General features: G+C 40.1%; 1 protein-coding gene across 1 annotated transcript in view; it reads right to left on the bottom strand.

Annotated features, from left to right (window-relative positions):
* Positions 1–19,238, bottom strand: part of col27a1b (collagen, type XXVII, alpha 1b) — a gene marked incomplete at its 5' end in the record, with an annotated part of 61,679 nt that overhangs the window by 33,740 nt on the left and 8,701 nt on the right. Inside the window, 5 exon segments of the mRNA XM_035657987.1 lie at positions 2,179–2,223; positions 9,435–9,488; positions 9,587–9,640; positions 12,300–12,353; positions 17,283–17,336. Of these exon segments, the coding sequence (XP_035513880.1) occupies positions 2,179–2,223; positions 9,435–9,488; positions 9,587–9,640; positions 12,300–12,353; positions 17,283–17,336 (261 nt within the window).

The raw sequence follows: 19,238 nt of genomic DNA, 5'->3' as shown, positions 1-19,238 counted from the left end.
TTCATTTAATTGTAAATGTATGGAAAGAGTAAAACAGGATTAGTTAGTGAATGAAGAAATTACAGGCTGTTTGATCAGTATACTGGAAGCTGACCGCATTCATTATACACTGGTTACAGTTATGATTCTGTTTTTTCAGTTTCCTTGGAAAAAAACAGATAATTAATGTGTTATGAAAGATGAAAATGTTAATGTATTATTAAAAATGATATAAGAAATCCACAGAAAAACAGTAGTTATATTAGCAGTTGTAAAAGTTGTAGTAATAATGGAAGCATTGATGTAATATAAGTTATACTGAACAGCAGGGAGGTTATTATTGCAACATAAGCAAAGAGATGTAATAATCAAAGGTACCTTGTTTTTTGTTGTTGTTTTTTTTAAAAGCGAGTACATGTTTGGTTCCTATCTTATGTTCTACCAGTACAAGGACATACAAGTATATGCATGAGCACACAGGTGATGCTGGTCACACTCCTGCTGACTGCAGAGGGTGATCATCTAAATGTTTAGTAGCATGCCAAGAAACATAGAAATGTACTAGTTAAAGGCAGGAAGACTTCCAATCCACATAAACAGGCTGTGTCTAAATTCCCTCTCTCGTTTACACATAACGTCTCCATATGTAACAGGCTTACTACATGGTGAGCAGTAAATCTGTATTTGGAAGCTTAATCATCACTGACAGGTTTAGAGTCACACATCAGTAAGTTTTGCATCTATGAAATGCAACCCATTCCATTGTGGGATTGTTAGCAGTGGAAGTGGACGTGCCATGGAAACTATTTAGGATTTCTGAATGCACATGGGTAGAGGCGCATAGTCCACACATTTCACAATTTCGACAGTGAAATAAAATGACGGAGGGTAAATACAGTGCACTGTGTAGTTAATAGGGGTGATTTCAGACACACGTTAAATGAAGGTTTGATTCGTTTTTTAATCAATTTATGAGGAAAAAAACGCATTCAACAACTTAGTTACACATAATGCGCTTCGGAGAGAAACATTGAAAGTAAGCATCAGGTTTGTTTCACATCCCGTATATACTTATAAGTTATACGTAGTAAGTTCAACCAAGTTAATCGGGAGTGTCTTCGGTAACCAAGAAGTAATGTCTGTCTGGCACAAGGTGTCGCCAGTTATCTTCACTGAATTAGAAAACAATCAATTGGACTTCACTAACAAAAATAACAAGCCTTAGAATGCATTAACGGGCCAATCATAACTCAGTGTCCTGCAAGCTCAACCATGTGCTGTTTGAGCCATTTTCCATACAAAATAGTGCAACATCTCTAGAGAGAATTCGAGGACACAGAAAACAGTTTTTCGTTGTGACACAGCACATTCTTCTCAAAGATAGTACACAGGATTTAGGCTCAGGAAGAAGGGAGAGGGAGGAGGAGGAGGAGGAGGGATGACCTGGGGGTGTCCAAACTATTTAGCCCACTTGAACTTGTGCCAAAAAAATCGCTCCTTCTCTATTCCCGCCAAGATTCCAGAACAGCTCATGTCTAATGTCTCGTCTCTCTAACTGTAATCCCCCACCACCCCCACGCCTCTTTTTAAACGTCCCGATGTGTTTGTGTTAATATTTTTTCTCTGTCATTCCCTCCCTTTCTCCTGTTTTGTAACTATAAATGGAAAGACATGCTGGTGTCTGATGGGAACTGTCTCTGTGGACTCTTGGCTCTTCTTTTCAAAGAGTAAACATACATCGATATACAGCTAACACACGGCGCAGACCATTAGACAGTACAAACAGACTCGCACGCTCCGCATTTAGTCAGGCAACGAATAAACTTTCAAAGAGAACACTCCGGAAGAGGACCTCTGTCCTCACAAAGGGAACAAAGAGGAATCACGTTTTGGTTGTTTTCAGCTGTTCAGAAAATCCTCTTTGATTGTTTTTAACTGCAATGATAATATTCACATTTACACCGTTGAATGATTCTTTAAAAGGGGCAATTATGCATCTCACATCAGAGTTTACTGTATGCACTTTCAAAACTGCATAAATTGCACAAAAAGCATGTTCCCGTCGTACTTAATGACCTTTAGGTTAATTACTGATGTGTTTACTACTGACTGGCCCAAAAGGGAGTGACATTATAACTTGGTGGTAGAAAGAAAAATGTATGATATTAAACTGTGATTAGGGAGAAATAAAGTACTCACAGGTTCACCTGGGAGACCAGAAGGACCAGGATGACCTTTTTGTCCCTGTTGATAGAGAAACAAATTCGTTAGAGTTTTGCACATACACAACAATAAGTCAAAGCGAAAACACTATGGCATTTTATCTTATTTAAATTCTGATCACAAAGCCACAGAGAAGTGCAATGCAAAATGATGAACCTCGGAAAAAGGGATTATGTTGGGTAGAAAAGCTTAAGTCAATGGTCAAATTTAATCTAATTTCTGTTGTTAGAAAGTTCATCACCTTGTGTTCAAGAGCATCTCCATCAACACCGCAGGGGCAGAAATTATGTTGAACGATTTTCCAATTGCCTTAGAGAGGACTTGACTTTGTTTCCTTATAAAAAGGTTCAATAAAACAACTTAATAAAGACCCGGAAGGTTTAGCTTAAAAGGGTTCACAACAAAGACAGACTTAATAGCTGTGAAACTAATAGACCACTTATCAGCAGAATTGGCTGGTTAACCCTGAATAAAACACTTCTTTACGATTTCTACCCAAGAACAATGCAGTTTTTATTTATTATGTCAGCACAGCTGCTTGGCCATGAGTTAGCCTAATCATTGCCACCACTACACTCTTACAAAACAATTCAGAACAATCTTGCGCTAGTTAAACCAGTAAACCAATTAGACAGGAACAAGTGAAACCCAAAAGGGCAATTAATGGTCACCTCAATGCCCCGGGGTCTCAAATGAGCATGCCAGCTGGTTACAAAATGTATTCATCTTTTCACAGTCAAGGCCTACGAGAGTGCAGATAGAGTCATATGTAGTCATCTCAGAGGGGAAGAACATGTCTATCCCCTCAAGTGTGAAGTCATTAGCCACCGGCTGTGTTGGGCTGTCGGCAGCAGAACAAGTAAACCGCTGGCGTCCAGAGGCTGATGTAAAAACATTTGTATCAGTGTAAACAAACAAGTCACCATCAAGAGGCCGATACCAGGCACTATCAAGCCTGCAGCCACAGTGTATACATGAGGATTAAAATCTCCTTCTGCAACCGTCCTGCGAGACATTTGGTGCTATTGATGTAAAGCAGGGCTCAACTTTAAAAGGCTACTTCATTGAGTTTATGCAGGCAATGATGAGGACAAGGAATGCAACTAAATTTAAGATTTTTTATTAAGACTGGGCTAATTGTGGTGCTGATATTCCGTTTGTTAAAATTTGGGTTATTTTCATGTGAAAAAATAATCAGGTTTTTTTTTTTATATTTGGCAGGATGCTAAAGTCTCTGAAACATCATTCAGGACGCAGTGTGACTCTACCACATGCCATTTTGGAAAACACATGTATTCACTTTCTTGCTGCGAGTTAGATAAGAAGATTGATACCACTCAGATGTCTGTTGAATATGAAGCCACAGCCAGGAGATGGTTAGCTTAGCTTGGCACAAAGACAGGAAACTAAGGGAAACAGATAGCCTGACTTTGTCTAAAGTTTAAAAAATCCACGTATTTCTACCATTGTCACTATTAAGTTATATCTTCCATGCAAAAATGTAGAAAAGACGATTTTACTGGGGTTTGTCTGTGGGACTATTTCTTGGCGGGACGCAGTGACTTCCTGTTTCCCCTGTCTTTAGACCTAAAGACATGGCCCCGGATCAGCAACTAAAGAAAAAAAAATACTGAGATTCTTCTATTTGGTACTGACTCATCCAACACTGATATTAGAAACATGATAGGTCCATTACTCCAACTTTAATACTCTGCAGTGTAGAAAAATCTTGGTGTTCTGATTGACAGCAACCTCTCATTGAATAGCCACATCAAATCTGTCATACGGTCACGGTTTTTCAACTAAGGAACATCTATAAATTGTCATCCATTCCCACCTAGGTTATTGTATTATAGATATTAACTCCCTTTTCTCCAGCAAAAAGTCTCTCTTCTCCCTACAACCGATCCAAAATGCAGCTGCCAGGATTTTAACAGGTACCTGAAAACAAGAACACATAACACAGATCCTTTCATCTTTGCACAGGCTGCCAGCTTTAGAGTGGATTTTAAAATTTTCATTATCACTTTTAAAACCTGGAATGACCCCAAGCTATATCTCTGACCTTTTAACTCTCTATGTGCCTTCACAGGTACTGAGGTCCTTAAATGCTGCTCAAGGCCCCATCAGGGCCCCCGAGCTGTGGAACAGCCTTCCAGAGGAGATCAGGATGGCTAATCACTTCATTTGAGTCTCTTCTTAAAATGCAATGTTATAGTCTTGCCTGCCTGTTATTCTTCTATGTAACCTTTTTATTAACTGTGGTTTTATTGTTTTATTTTTCATTTTTATTACTGCTTTATTTTACAGTGGTTATTGCTTATTCTATATATGTTACTGACGGTGCTATGGTTCTTAGTGTTTGATTCCTATTGTTTTGTAGTTTTTACCAATCCAATCCAATCCAACTTTATTTGTTAAGCACTTTAAAACAACCAAAGTTGAAGCTTTTACCCTGTAAAGCACTTTGGTAAGCCGGATTTTGAAAGGGACTATATAAATAAAATGTATTGTTTCCCCTTTATCAACTTCAATTTACACACACATATCATATATAGTGTCTACTCAATGCTTCAAATCAATAAAATATTCAAACCTGGAACTTTGCACTCTTGATCAGAATTTTAAATGAGTTTTTGTGAGTTTGAAAATCGTTTGACTGCACAACATGAGTTAATAATGACGGACCCACCGGTGGGTCAGGCAGGGTTGAGAAGCTGAGGCAGAGTGAGACTGACATGCCTGAAGCTGTTAAATAAAATCATGCTGGCAGGCTGAAGTCCCAGGTTGATAAAAAAAGGTCAATATTGGTCTTGTGTATCATCTTAACTCAGAGAATTAAATTAATAACATGCCATTGGAACATTTCAGAAAACATACCACAGCTATCTCATACACTCAGGCCTCTGACACCATCGTGATGTGAGAACTGATCATTAAAACATCAGCAGAAAGCTAAACTTGTGCATTCACTGAAGTATGTAACAGAGAAGAAAAACACTCATGAGTTGATCTTTTACAAATAGTCAGGGTTTGTTCCTCAGTCAAATAAAGAGTCTCTGCAAAGGAAGAAAGAAGTAAACACACTTTGAAAGGCAACTATTATTTAAGATTCAAATTGTCTGTCACATCCCCTGCAGCTTTTGGACACAGAGTAAAGCCAGATGCTGGTCAATTAACCACAGTAATTCTATCAGATGCTGCTACAGTTCTGTTAAACCCCTTATTGATGGTTATTTGTCTATTTATCTACTAAAAGACAGCAATGTGCTTCAAGTTGGAAATATCTTGACAGGATTTTTGGGAATAGATGAGTTTCCTGCTGGAGCCAAAGCACTGCAGCCACGAAAAGACAAAAGAATGTGTCTGGGCCTTCCAGCAAGGCCAATGCAGCTGAGTACAGTAAAAGTAGAGAAGTCTGTCCTGTGTACGTGTGTGCATGTGTATCTGCATGTGTATCTGCATGTGTATGGTATATGGGCAGCTTTCACAGTCCTGTAAATCCATTGTGTGACACAAAAATGGCGACAGATCACATTCTCAATTAATTCTCCCTTTCTGTGAAGAGCAAACTGTTTTAATTATTGTAACTCACACCAGATTAACCCTGCAGCCAACAGGCAAAGCAGGAGCAGCAGCAGCAGCAACGGCAGCAGTGTCTCTCCCCTGCTTACAGAGAAAGTAACAGACTTTCTTTGGCAGACAAAAAATACACTGTGCTTTCCATAGATTTTTATTTTTATTATAAAACAAAAAAACGTATTCCCACCTGGCAAGCCTCACACTCCTTTCTTGGACAAATCACACTCAGCAAATAAAGGTATGTTTTTATACAAAGCTGTAGAGCAGGAAGGAAAAATCTTGAGGGCTGCACAGCTAATAAAAAATTGAGCGGTATTCCAGCGTGCCATGATCAGAACTGGCTGTGTAAAATACACACTGGTCCAGAGCTGGAAATACTCCTCACAGTGTTTTGTTTTGACACACACACACGAGTCTCTTCTTACTTTACAGCATAGACCGCTGACTGACTTCCAGGCAACCTCCCCATTACATCTTTACACATTTCCCACAGTGAGAAGGGCTTTCTCTGGAAGCGGGCCAAAGACTGAGCACAAAACTCAGCGAAAAGGGTCCATAAAGCAGCAGCAGGTCATAGTTTTACTGGCTGGTCAGACAAGAGCAGAAGAGTGAGCGAACCTCGAGCTTCATCTGTGACAGATGATGGAATTTCAGCGTAATGTGAATACAAAAGTGCCCTGTAAGGACTTTTTGCTTTCCCGTGCCAGAGTATGATCAAAAAAATCTAAGTGAGTTAAGAACAGCTGCAAGCAATGAGGTGTCTGGTGGCTTTCAGCAGAGCCAAGCTGATTGCCTTGCCTTTATTAGCTGGATACAAACTGCATTTTTATACTTTGTATGGCTGTCAGCAGTGACTTGTGGGGAATAAGTGTAGTTAAGGTTAACAGATCAGAGGGAACAGAATCCCACCTGAGCGGATCATCAGAGCAGGAAAAGGAGATCTGTTACAAACACTTAACCTCTAACGTGGGCCACACCCAGCAAAGATCCCCAATTACCATAAATCAGCAGGAAGACTATCAGCTTTTTCCCATGACTACATGTTCTATGACTCACAAGGCGCAAAGAGGTCTTCCTTTTTTTCAAGCTGGAGTTATCCCCGCTACTACACTGAATGGAGGAACTTTGAGCGCACCAGATGGTTTTTTTTACAGTCAGTGCTGTCCGATTGCATAACAGATTGTTGGAGCTCCCGCCAATGCATTATTGCAGTCATACTATTGTGTCCCAAATGAAGACGGGGTGTGTGTATGTGTGAGTGAGAGAGAAAGTTGCTTACAAAGGATTTCTTCTACTGTGTGACAGTCGTTTTCTAATTAGCATTCCTCTGGCACTGGCATTCGAAAACTGACGTTTGACCTTTTGCATTACTGATACACAGTTTTCGTTTATTTCTATCTTCACCAGAGTATAATTCTGACAACGGACCACAAAGGAGTAGTGTGATGATAAACTGCCCAGTGTAATTTAAAGAAGAAGCCCTGTCTGAGGATTTTTTTCCACAAGTTTTTATGACTTTGTTTTTCTAAACAGATGTTCCTTCAACACTGTCAGGTGACTGAGTAGTGATTCACTTTGTAAAGTTTCCCTTCTTCTTACCCAGAATGAAAACAGTCTGTTACTTGCAATGAAATCTACATACATAGTTATTAATTCCTAAACTAAATCTTGGAGATTACCTGACACTAAGTAAGTAGAGTGGGGACCCCCACTTAAAAAGCTGTCAATGGATTTAACATAACGGGGTTTCAGTGGAGAGCTTTTCTATCCCACAATGGTCTAAGTGTTGTTTCCGAGGTTTGTCCCCTGATAACAACATAGGGGGAAATGCTGAATTTGTGAAATGTTTGGCATGGAAATTAACTGCACATGGTCGCCCTTTCCACTTTTGGGAGGTAACTGATAGCAAACATGGCAGAGTTGTGGTGGAAGATTTTGTGAGGCCTGCTGTTTATTGGAATCAGCCATCAGCTAACATTCTACTATACTCGTGTTGTTGATTATAGGAGTGAAACACTTCCACTCCACTGGCTCTGTTTTAGTGATACTTTCTTTAATGGTAACCAATCCTATCAAAACACTTAAAAAACAATATTGAAGTGATCCTACTAACAAGTATTGCCTGTGAGCTCCTGCCTGACAGAGCTCCACTGTTGCCCAAAAACTATCCATGTTATTTCTAACCCCATGATACCTTGAATGAATTGTGGGCGAGACCGGTTTTTCCTTACTGATGCGAGGTCTTGAGGTTGTCCTCTTATCCCTCTGTAGTAGAAAGCAGAGGTTTAATCAAATGATCCTATTCCAGGTGTGACATGTTGTGTTCCTACATCATTTACAGTCTTTTCCAAAAAGCATAGCATACCACTCACACTGGTTCAGTCAAAGGAATAATTGGACGGCGTGGCTGTAGTTCCTGCAAGGCATCACAGAGCTAAGAAGAACGTGGATAACATTGACGAGCACATTGATGAGCCACATACATTTTGGTACAATGAACTATGGTTTATTTTTTTATTTTGAGTCAATCCCACCACCATCCTGCTGCCGTAAATACTCGGCTACTAAAGCATCAAATGTGAAGCAATCTGCAGCTGAAAATAGTCCCCAACAAGTGCACTATTTAGTCCTGTTTGAGAATATACAGTGCCTAACAGAGCTTTTTCAAAGATCATACAAAGTATCTGTTGTTTTACTGATTACCGTCTTCAGTGGGAACCAACTGGATTAGGCCTGACAGCTATACTCATATGTTAAAAAAATAACAAATGCAAAAATATTGATTTAAACTAACAAAGTCACTCACTTCCAGAGTTCTATGTCATTTGCACACTCTGCATAGTAGGAAATCCAACAGGCTCTGGCCCACTTGAGATCTGTAATTACTGTGAGTGGGATAACAGGCTTTGGGAAAAGGCCAAGGATAAAATGCATAAGGCCGTGAAGAAAACGCTCTGCTGCTAACCATCACTCTCTGTCAGGATAACCCAGCTCAGTGGCATGTAAAAAAAATAGTGTAGACTAACAATCCAGAGCACCAGATCCCAGAAACCACATTCATAACATGTCCTGCTTTTTGGAAGAACTGTTCTCCGGAGAGTCAGTGACACAACATGCAGGAGGAAGCATGTAAAACTTCTGTTTCCCTCAGTAATCTTTAGCTCTCCTCAACTGCCTTCATCATTTTGGAGGCCGTGATACCGATGATGTAACATCCTAAATATTCAAGCCTTTGGTATTTTAACCCACAAGGGAGCCAGAACACAGGTGTGCTCCTTGACGCCTGCATTATGAGAGGCTGCTTTCCAAACATCCATGTTTGGCTGGAGCCTCTAAACACGGCAATTTCACAGCTTTCCCCCTCAAAAGCAGTTCAGAGTGGGCCAAGGTCTAAGTTTATGTTTGATTTAGTGATCCTCGGTATACAGAACTCCATTCTCATTCACTCATTTATTCAGAGTGTCTGATTTACATCTAAAAAAATCTTTTGTGAATGGAAAAAGAGCACACACACAAGTACAATTTGAACTTTCACAAATAAGGGACAGGGTCAGTGACGGATATCAGTTACTTCCTTGTAGATTTAAAAGCACACAAACGCAAACAACAAAAACACAGTTTGAGTTTGTGAGACAAATCAGATTTTCTACCTTTCGTCCATTTTGGCCAGGCAGTCCTGGGGGGCCCATGACACCAGGCTCTCCCTAAAAAAGGACAAACTGGGTCAGTACACCAAGATAATTTGCATGACTGTGTCTGCTAATAATACGTTTTCTGGGAAGAAAGATGATAATATGCATACTTTTTGTCCTTTTGGGGCTTGACCAGGGGACAGTCCATGATCTCCTTTTTGTCCCTAAAACATAAAAACAGAAAACATTTTTTCACACATTTAGAAATGCTTTTTCAACCGTAGACACAGCACCAACGTTCACTGCATATTTCCTGCATTGCCAAAGCATTCCACTTTGCAATGCGCAGAGGAGTTTGCTATTTGCATTTACACTATCGAAGAGTAATGAGCTCATAGTACTCATTGGTGAGCCTAGCCAGTTGTATTTACACAAATGTGCAGTCCATTTATGCCCTCCGGTGAGTCGGTTTACACCAAGCCAGCATGAAGTTAAGGGGAGTGATCGTGTACATTCTTCTCCCTTTTCGGGCAGTGGGAATCCTGTCAGCACATTCTGGGTCAGCATTCAACATCAGCACTGGTGAAAGAGCGGCCCAGTTATCTATGCAATTGTAATGCAAGAGGTCCATGGAGAAACAGATAATTTCCTGTGTTGCTTATCATAAAGAAACAAGAATATGGAGAAAAATGTTACAGCACTGAGTTGGTTGGAGCGCAATCAAACAGCTGTTATCAGCTGATTGCAAGTGTTCTAACACATTTCCTTGAACAAATTGAAGTTTGGGAGTGGGAGGAATCCTGTATTGTGACTCACTTTGGTGCAGTCCTGAAGCTAACACTTAAAAGGAGCATGGGGGCTATTGTTTTCCCAGACCTCTTATTGCGAAGGGCAACTGTTCAGTCATAGGTGGAAAGACATGCATGGCTTCAAAGGAGTAGGTTTTATTTTACTTTGTTACTGGCAAAAGTATGACGGCACTTCCAATCTACAACAGCCCATTGAAACCTACATGTTCATGTCAGCTACAGCTTGGCAGTTAAAAGTCTTTGTGGGAATTTTCTCTAGAGTGATTTCTTAACAGAGCCAGGAGTGCAACCCCTGCCAAGAGCTACATACAGTACATACATGAGCACTGTGTCTTTTCACTGTCTAAGGATTTTTGCCTAAACTTCATCCTCTGAGCAGTTTAAACTCAAATTGAAGCTAAATGAGATAACTTCTTCCGAAAGCTCAAGACCCTAATGAGCATATGTACCTTCTACTGATGCCTTCATCTATTTAATTTTAGGTCTACTGGTAGGCTACTTACAGCAATAGGTTAATTGATCATCATCGTGTCTCAATTTATCATCATTACACCCAGATAAAGGGACATATTCTAAACTAAATCCAGCTAACACACATGTTTTGAACTGCCAGGCTGTCTGCTGTTTGAGGTTTGTGTGCAAATGGGTCAAACTGAGCCATGCCAGGTTTGGTTAGGCTCCAGTAACACATATGTACAATATAATAGTTATGGTTTTTCCCTGGTTGAAGCAGGCCAAAGCATGGTATCAATTATGGGTTTTTCTTATGTCGAAAGACAGTGTGGAAAAGGCTGAAATTTGAATGGATTAGGTATGGACGGGGCAATTTTCCGTTTCATGCCAGCAAAGTCTAACATACAGACTCTATTGTGATATCAGATTGACATATTATGAAGCGGAGCAATCCTCTCTGTTGACTTGAATTCAAATCAACTGGAACACAGACTGATGTCAAGTACTTGCAAATTAGCGAGTCAGACAGGCTTAAAACTGTTGTTCTCTCCTGAAGGGAAACAAATGGCTTTTTAAGAGGCTGAAAGAGTTGTACTGTGAAGCCAAGAGGACCTGACCTCAGATATGCAAACTAAGTGAAATCACAAACAAACATTGGATGACAAAGGAAAACCACAAAAAAATTGTGTTGTTGTTAAAATCCCCTGCGTACATCAGTTAGATGTGGACCATAATGCTGTATGTAGCATAAAAAAAACTTCATATATATATATATATATATATATATATTATTATATTTTATTAACGTCATCATTTTGTACTGTTTGAAAGAGGTTTTCCCATATCTACAAGCCCACTTTAAGGATCCAGCATTGTGCCGACAAGGCAGACAGTATAGGTTAAAAGATACATCCACCTCTTAATGCACTTGTGCAATTATATACAGTACATGTTTAGAGTTTGATATAAATATGAAAAGGATTTTTTGTGATTGTCAGTTTATCATAACTGAAAATACAGACTAGTTTCCCTGCTGTGTTCTGTGTAAACTAACCACTAACAGCATCGGAAAAGGCTGCTGTTATTCTGTATTTTTCTTTCTCGACAATTCTCATGAAAAGACCAAAACAAACAGTGTGGTGAGTCCATCTCTCATAGCTTCAGACTTCCTTACTCAGCCTGTGGTTCTCAGGCGCAGGCCCATTAGTTCTTACCGAAGACATAAATCCTTAAAAACAGCTAGACTCTGTAGTTTTTAGAAAATGTAACTCAAACAGGAGCAAAATTGTGTATTTATTGGGGTCTTTTTTTAATACAGATTTTGGTGTGGTACTGGCTTAAAATAAATTACAGTGTCAGTGTGCATGGTGATGAAGGAACATGTCACCCAGTGCAACGGTATTTTTTTAATAGTTTAAACTTTTAAGTGTGGTTGCTGTCTAGTGTTAGTCTATTAAATTGCCTGTCAATCAATTTGGAGGTGATAACAGGTTCCTGTGCTGTTCTAATGTGGGATCATGGATTGTGTCTTTAACACTTTGAGTCACAAAAATGAATCAATTACTATAGTCTGGATCCTTAGTATGTTGTATAAAATTATTAATTTGTTTCTATGCCGTACCTTTACACCAGGAGGTCCAGGGCGACCAGGGTTTCCATGTGGGCCAGGAGGACCCTGAAAATAGAGACACATGATTAAGGAAGACACTGAGTAAAGGTGATCATCGGGGTCATTGAACAGGCCTCTATTTCAGCAGGAAAGGGGGGGTTAGGTTAGTGCTATGTGTTAGGAGGTATACACAGATGTATGCACATATTGTTTTCTTTCCACTGTTTGCATTATGGGACAAGTCAGCAGCGCCCCGAGGTCCCTGTTTATGTATAGGTGCTCTGTGAGATGTACTGTCTCCTGCCTGCCTGTCCAAGTTATGACATATGGATGTGATTTTCCCCATCCCCACACTTTTCCACTGGTTTCTGGGGTCCCACAAAGCGAAGGCCACTCATCCATCACACCATCTGTGCCAAATGTTTTATCAAATTGGACTATCGCCTGCAAGTAATGCCGTTCAGGAAGACGTACAGGAGCAGAGAATGAGGAGACAAAATGTATTTTTTTCTGGTTGAAGGGACTATAAAATCAAGCGAGCTGCAAAGAGGGATTGTTTGGAAAAATAAAGCCACAACTTCCTAAGGCATCCAAGTGAGGAGTCTTCGGTTCAACTGCGCATTTGTGTGGAGCGGGGTCTAAATGCTGAGCATGGAAAATCTTCCCCAGCAAAACTGAAAGCACTGAAACATGTTTATATGGCCTGAACAGGAAGCTACTGTATCTTCAGCCCGTTTTTTGAGTTGTTCAGACTTTCCATGGGTTGTGAAGAAAGACCTTTTCCCCCGAGCTGGAGGTGAAAGTGAGGGATAGGATTACTCTGAGTCAAACAGACGGAGAAGGCCAAAAGGTGTAAGTGTACGGTTGGGTGATCCAGCCAGTCTCTGTTATTTATCTGCACTCCATTATCAGACTGTGGAGAGGAGTTAAACAGCCTGGGCAGCTCTCCTCCCCTCAAACTGGCCAGACCTCTCTCCTTGCAGGCGCTCGCTCCTGGGCATATGGAGACACTTAACAGAAGCTCATCTACAGATTTCCTCCTCCTCTTCTATTCAGAGCATTCCCCTTTTCACTCGCTGGATATTAAAACGTATGGAAGTCATTATCTCCAGATAGGAAGCAAAGGGAGAAGGAGACGTCGAGAAAAAGGCAGGTCGGGACAGAGTATTACAAATTGCATTCTCGCTAGTACATAAGGTGAGGAGGCACGGTGCTGATGACAAAGTGGGCGAGTTATCCCAATGGAAACGACCATAATGGGGAGAATGAGTCACTTTGTCTATCTATCTTCGCGTGGGTGAGAAGAGGAATGAAGCATCTCTATGCTTAATTATTAAGAAAGAACTCTTGACAAGAAACTATTTAGCGACCATGAGCAAGTAAACCCAAACATACGCAGAAGAAAAGCCAGTATTCGTCAGCACATACACAAACCCACGCTCGCACCTGAGGCCTGCAGATGAAGGGCACCTATATGCCAAAGTTGTGACCAGGTTTACGATGTGGGCCAATGACTTTTACAGGGGTGACACGTGGAGGGCTACCAGTTTTATAGGCCAGTAACCCTGGAAAGACCCACTTACACCTTCACTGGATGGCACGAAAGGAAACACTATGTCTTTAGCGTATATGTTCAATATAATGTGTATGATCTTATTTTTTTTTATGGCAAGAACTTTGGGGCTAACTAAGCGCTAATTGCTTCCCTAAGATTTAAATGGTGTGGCCAGTAGTAGTGGGATAACAATTAAACTGACAATTTACTGATTTTTTTTTTTTTAGGGGGGATTATTTATTTGTCAAGTCTATAAAATAGCCACAAATACAGCAGTCCAAATCATCAAGTTTTCAAATGTTCATTAAAAAAATTGCAGCCAGGAAGTGTAATTTTTAGTCAATGCATTTTCTGTAAAAAGGTTAATTAAGTAATCATTTCAGTGTGCAACTACCATTTACCATTTTCTGTTGATGAATCATGAAACTATGTTTCTGAAGGTGGTGTTTTTTTTATTTTATGCATTTATTTAAAACAAATTGCTGCTGCTGGAAACATAAAATGCATCACCTTCTTTGTACCAGAGGCACTGTGCGGTAGGTAGACCTACCACATACTGAGAGTTGCCAATGTAAAGATTTTCATCAGCTGGGTATTGATTAAATGTCATGTGTACAGTACATTAACATTAATGTTTAAGTAATACATGGAAAGTTGTTTAGATTAAAGGTCAACAAATCTGGAAATGTACATATGCTCACAGTTTTACTGTCAGAAATAATTCAAGAATGAACAAACTGCCTGCTGGTATCTTCGGTGAACCCCCTGGCACTTAACTCTAAATGTGCTCCCTATTAGCTTAAGTACAAGCAACATTTGAAAACGTCTGTGTAACCAATGACAGAGAAAAACCTAATCAAGCCTCTGAGAAACTGCTCTTTCATGCACATGTAATTCATTTTAAAATAATCTAAATTTAACAACATGTATAAATCAGTTCAGTTTTCTGCACTAATCAAGTGCTGGCAAAAACAGCTTCCACTGCTCTAGTCTCCACAGACTCCTTAGTTCATGTCATAATAGTGTCAACCATTATTTAAACAATTATGCAGTTTTTTTTTTCAATTTCACAGAAACCCAGCGTCACATACTGACTGCACACTGGCTACTGCGTTTCTCTGCACAAAGCCCTCTTTGATCCGCTCTCAAGCCTCCCCTTCAGGGCCGGGTGAACTCCGGTGCTCTGCCGGGCTCACGCCTGTGTCGAGGAACGTGGACGCTCTCACGTGTAAGAGATGCCGCTCGGTGGTAGCAGTGAGACTGTCTGCTCAGTCAGACATGACACCTTACTGTCAGAGAGGTAAAGCCCTGATGGTTCTCTGTCATCCCAACTGCTGTAAAGCTTTTGTGATGAGTAAGAAGCTTACACTCTCCCCTCACAGGTCACACTATTCACACATTTTATGCAATAGCAACTGCAGACTAGTTCACATCATATTTTAGTAGGACTTCTGACTTGAAAGGTAAAAGTGAAAGGCAGGGATTTCCAAACATTAGAGTCACTCTGAGCAAATCAGACAATTCTGAGGAGAATGAATATATCATGTCCTAAATGTCTTAAGGCTTTTTAACTTCACAAATCAAAGGCGACACAATCTTATTGTAATGTCCTTAGCGGTCTTTCCAATCTATATACACAAGTTTCTACATAATTTACCTGAAAAGTAACAAGAACAAACAAGGACACAAATTGGGGCAAAAATGGTACAACAATGCTCTAGTTTATGCATTGCAAAATGTTGATTTGGCACTTTTCAGTATAAAATCGATTAACAGTTTTAATAGATGTTTTATTAGCAGTACCAAGGATTGACGGTCACATTCAGCCTTCTTTCCTGTAAATCTCTTTCAAACAAATCTTGATTTATCTCTAAATACTTAAAGTTTCAACACAAATGGACACAAGCTTAAGTTTTATTACAATGGAACTGTAGTTTAAGGTATATATCTGCAAAACAAACCTTGTGTGTGACTTCCCAAACAGTTTAAATATGGGAGTTACTGTTCATCAACTTTCTGCATACAAGTACAGTATGTTTAAAATATAAACCACAATGAATGTCACTTTTATTCCTAATGTTTGTATAAGCTATGCCCAGGCCAGAGTCCACTTTAGAGCTTTCTGTAGATCATGTGTGTAGCTGTGTGGTATTTCTTCCTAATCACGTGAACTATCCGGGAAAAGTCTGTTGGTTCAAGAAAACAATCAGTAAAAATCTCAACTGCACCCTCAGGTTCTTTTTATTTTTTCCTTTTTTTGCTCTGAGTCGGTGTGGCCTGCAGTTGGGTCTCAAGAGCTTGATGATGAATGAACTCTATAGAGGTTGGTGTACTACTGGATAGAGCTGCTGAGCTCCAGACAGGGTCTTAAATGCCTTTAATAAGATGGGGACAAAGCCCTCTTTCTTCCTTGTTTAGAGAGATTGGGTTCCCACACAGCCCACCCCTCTGAGGCCTGACCGCAGGGCACAGTCTCACGGGCTGCGGCAGGTAGCTCCTACGCACACTCCTCAGTAGCACAATTGCTCTGCAGCAGTACTTCAGCAGGAGCTCTGCAAAAGAGCAACCAAACCAGGAATCTCTCCACTTTTTCACTGCCTTAAGTTTTAGCAGTTTTATTTCAGCTTAGGACTCACTCCAATGCCAAGTTCAACTTATGCTTCATTCATTTTCAAATGAGCGAGGTGAAGCGGCAGCAACTACATACACAATCAGTTAAAGGTCTTACAAATAAATTAAAATAGCAAACCGTCCTTTGGGACAAATCATCTCCCAGTTCTTATATTTCTTCTGAAAACATTAACTGAACATAACATCTGTACTCACTCTATGTGGTTCCATCTGCAGCTCACAGTTGTGGACTGACATTGAGCCCCAAAATAAGAGATATGGCACCGGAGGTCTCCAGTACAGTAGAAGCATTCACCGATGTTAACATAGGACCTAAGCCTAATTTAAGTAGCATTGCTGTTTATGTATGGGATAGAAACTACTTGTTCTGGTAATATATGTGTATATAGACTCGTATTTTTTTCATGACCATCTAATACCTACCGTATGTGTTCAATTAATTTTACATTGGCAACCCACAGGTTTGTAGCTTATGGTTGTTTGCTCTCCAGCTTTACAAATGGACCTTGGCAGCAAAGAAGCACAGCTTGATCAAACCCAGAGCCAAAGCAAACTAACGTCTGGCTGAATAATGCTCTGTAATCCAAAGATGTCACTGAGTGCTTGATCAAAACGCTCAAAGGTCTTCCAAGTCAGTGCACTGCTAGTGGTGTAATTGTGCTATAATGCAGGTCAGACATGATTAAGGCATCATTAAGATACAGGATAATACATATGGAAGATTTTGGAGGGGAACTGAAAAGTGGTAATGGAAAAAAAGAGGAACTCTGGGAAGATAAGTAGGAAACTTGTCACTGGGAGATACTCACCCTTGGGCCCCTCTTCCCTGGCTTTCCTGGCAACCCTGGAAGTCCTTGGAGGCCCTAAAAATAAAAGATAAAAGATGTCACGGACAGAGTGAAGCAAGTCTATAAATACAAAAGAGAGTAGCGGCAAGAGTTGCTGCCTTTTGTCGTGTCATTTCAAGGGAGTCTTAAACTGTCATGAATAGTAAAAGAGCTTCAAGTGCTCAGGCTAAAACATCTTGTAAAAGTCACTCAAGCTTGATATTTAATCAGTAAATACAGTACATCTCGCACTTCTTTCTGATTATTCAATAATGAAGTTAGCTGAGAGTTGCAAAGCACTGAGTCAGTGAGATGCTGGCAGGCATGAGGCTGTCTTGTTAGAGGCTAGAGCAGCTCGGTCCCACTGCAGCCAATATGATTTCAACCCAAAACCACTACAGCGCATGGACTGTAAGTCTGACTCATTGTACTGGCAGGGAGGTCGGCACTGGTTCCAGCCGCAGCCAATCACATTAATTATGGGCATCAGCTAGCTTTAAAACAATTTCATACATGGATTAGCAAAGCTCCGAAAGGTCAAATCTAATGAGGGGTCAATCTGAGGAACCTGAGTTCGCTTGAGATGTTAGGATTTGTTACTTATTTTCCCATGGCTCGACAAGTTTAAAGAAAGAGGAAAACAAAATGGGCCTCTAAACAGCTTGAGGCAGCCCAGCTGAAATTGGGTTACTGTAATAATGTCAGATGTGTAGGGCACTTTTGTCTGACTCGGACAGGACCAACTGCTATAATTATACTCTTTCATCCAAAGGGCTTTCAGCAACCTTTAGATTCTTTAGACTGCAACCATCAGGCTGTCCACACATAATAAGCAGTAAGAGCTGCAGGCGCTGCTGGAGTGGGCAACAAGGCAGCGCTAGAGCTCTTTATAGAATTTATACAATTTTTAAACGATAAATATTCATGACTTGAAGCTCTTGGTTAGACCCTGACTTTAGATTGTTTTGTAACAAATAACTATTCCGTTCAAGGTGAAGGAAAGCAAAATAAACACTTACTTTCAAATTTGACTACAATTTTATCTCTGAAAACCTTTCCGTGTTTGTCTTGGTCAGCAACAAACAAGATTAAAGATTTGAACCTTGAAAACAGAAACAAGGTCCCAGTGGTGCAAAACTCTCAAGGTAGCGCCTCTCTCCAAAGCAAAACCAAAACTTCACGAGGGCGCAAAAGGATGCAACAATCCAACTTTTCTACTCCCAATACCAACTGCAATACCTCACCTCTGATACATTTACTGAATAAATGTAAATAAAACTGAATTTTACAATGACATTGTCAGAAACTTTTAATTGTAGACTGATCATGGCTTGCTGATAACAGATGTGGTTAATTAGGTAATAGTAAAGATAACAATCCGGCGTATCAGATCAGTGATTCCCTACGCAAGGTAATTCTGCTGCTGATCATACGTTTACAGCCCCAAAAGGTGTTTTAAAGAACCATTCCATTATGAACCCATGAACAAGAAATTCTTCAGAGTTGTTATTCTGTACATATACATAATAAGCATCAGAACTGTACTTTAAGACTGACTGAAGACTTTACTTGATAATCCAGTCGTCAATTCTGATCCTCCCTTCTTCAGAGCTAAGGCCTGTTGAAGAATTCATCATTATTTGTTATCTATCCGAGCTGACATGCTGCAATAGACTCTGTCGTACTTACTTTCAAAGACATTCCTGCTATTGTGAGCAGTTAAAACTGATGCCTTCCTAAACAGTTCATGGCCCATTAAGGTCAACCATAATCCCAGTGGAGAGGAATGAAAATCTCAACAATTCTAGTAATCTCTAAAATGATTCGGAAGAAAATGAAAATAATTTTGATTCTGTACCTGACTCAGCAATCGGTTCAGACTTTATACTTAAACATTAGCAAGCAATACATTGGTGAAAGTCCTTCTGATCGGTTACT

The sequence above is a fragment of the Morone saxatilis genome, unplaced genomic scaffold (assembly GCF_004916995.1).
Source record: "Morone saxatilis isolate NCDOM2014 unplaced genomic scaffold, NCSU_SB_2.0 Contig16, whole genome shotgun sequence".
NCBI lineage: Eukaryota > Metazoa > Chordata > Actinopteri > Moronidae > Morone > Morone saxatilis.
The sequence above is the reverse complement of the archived record's forward strand: the minus strand, read 5'-3'. Positions and strand labels throughout refer to the sequence as shown.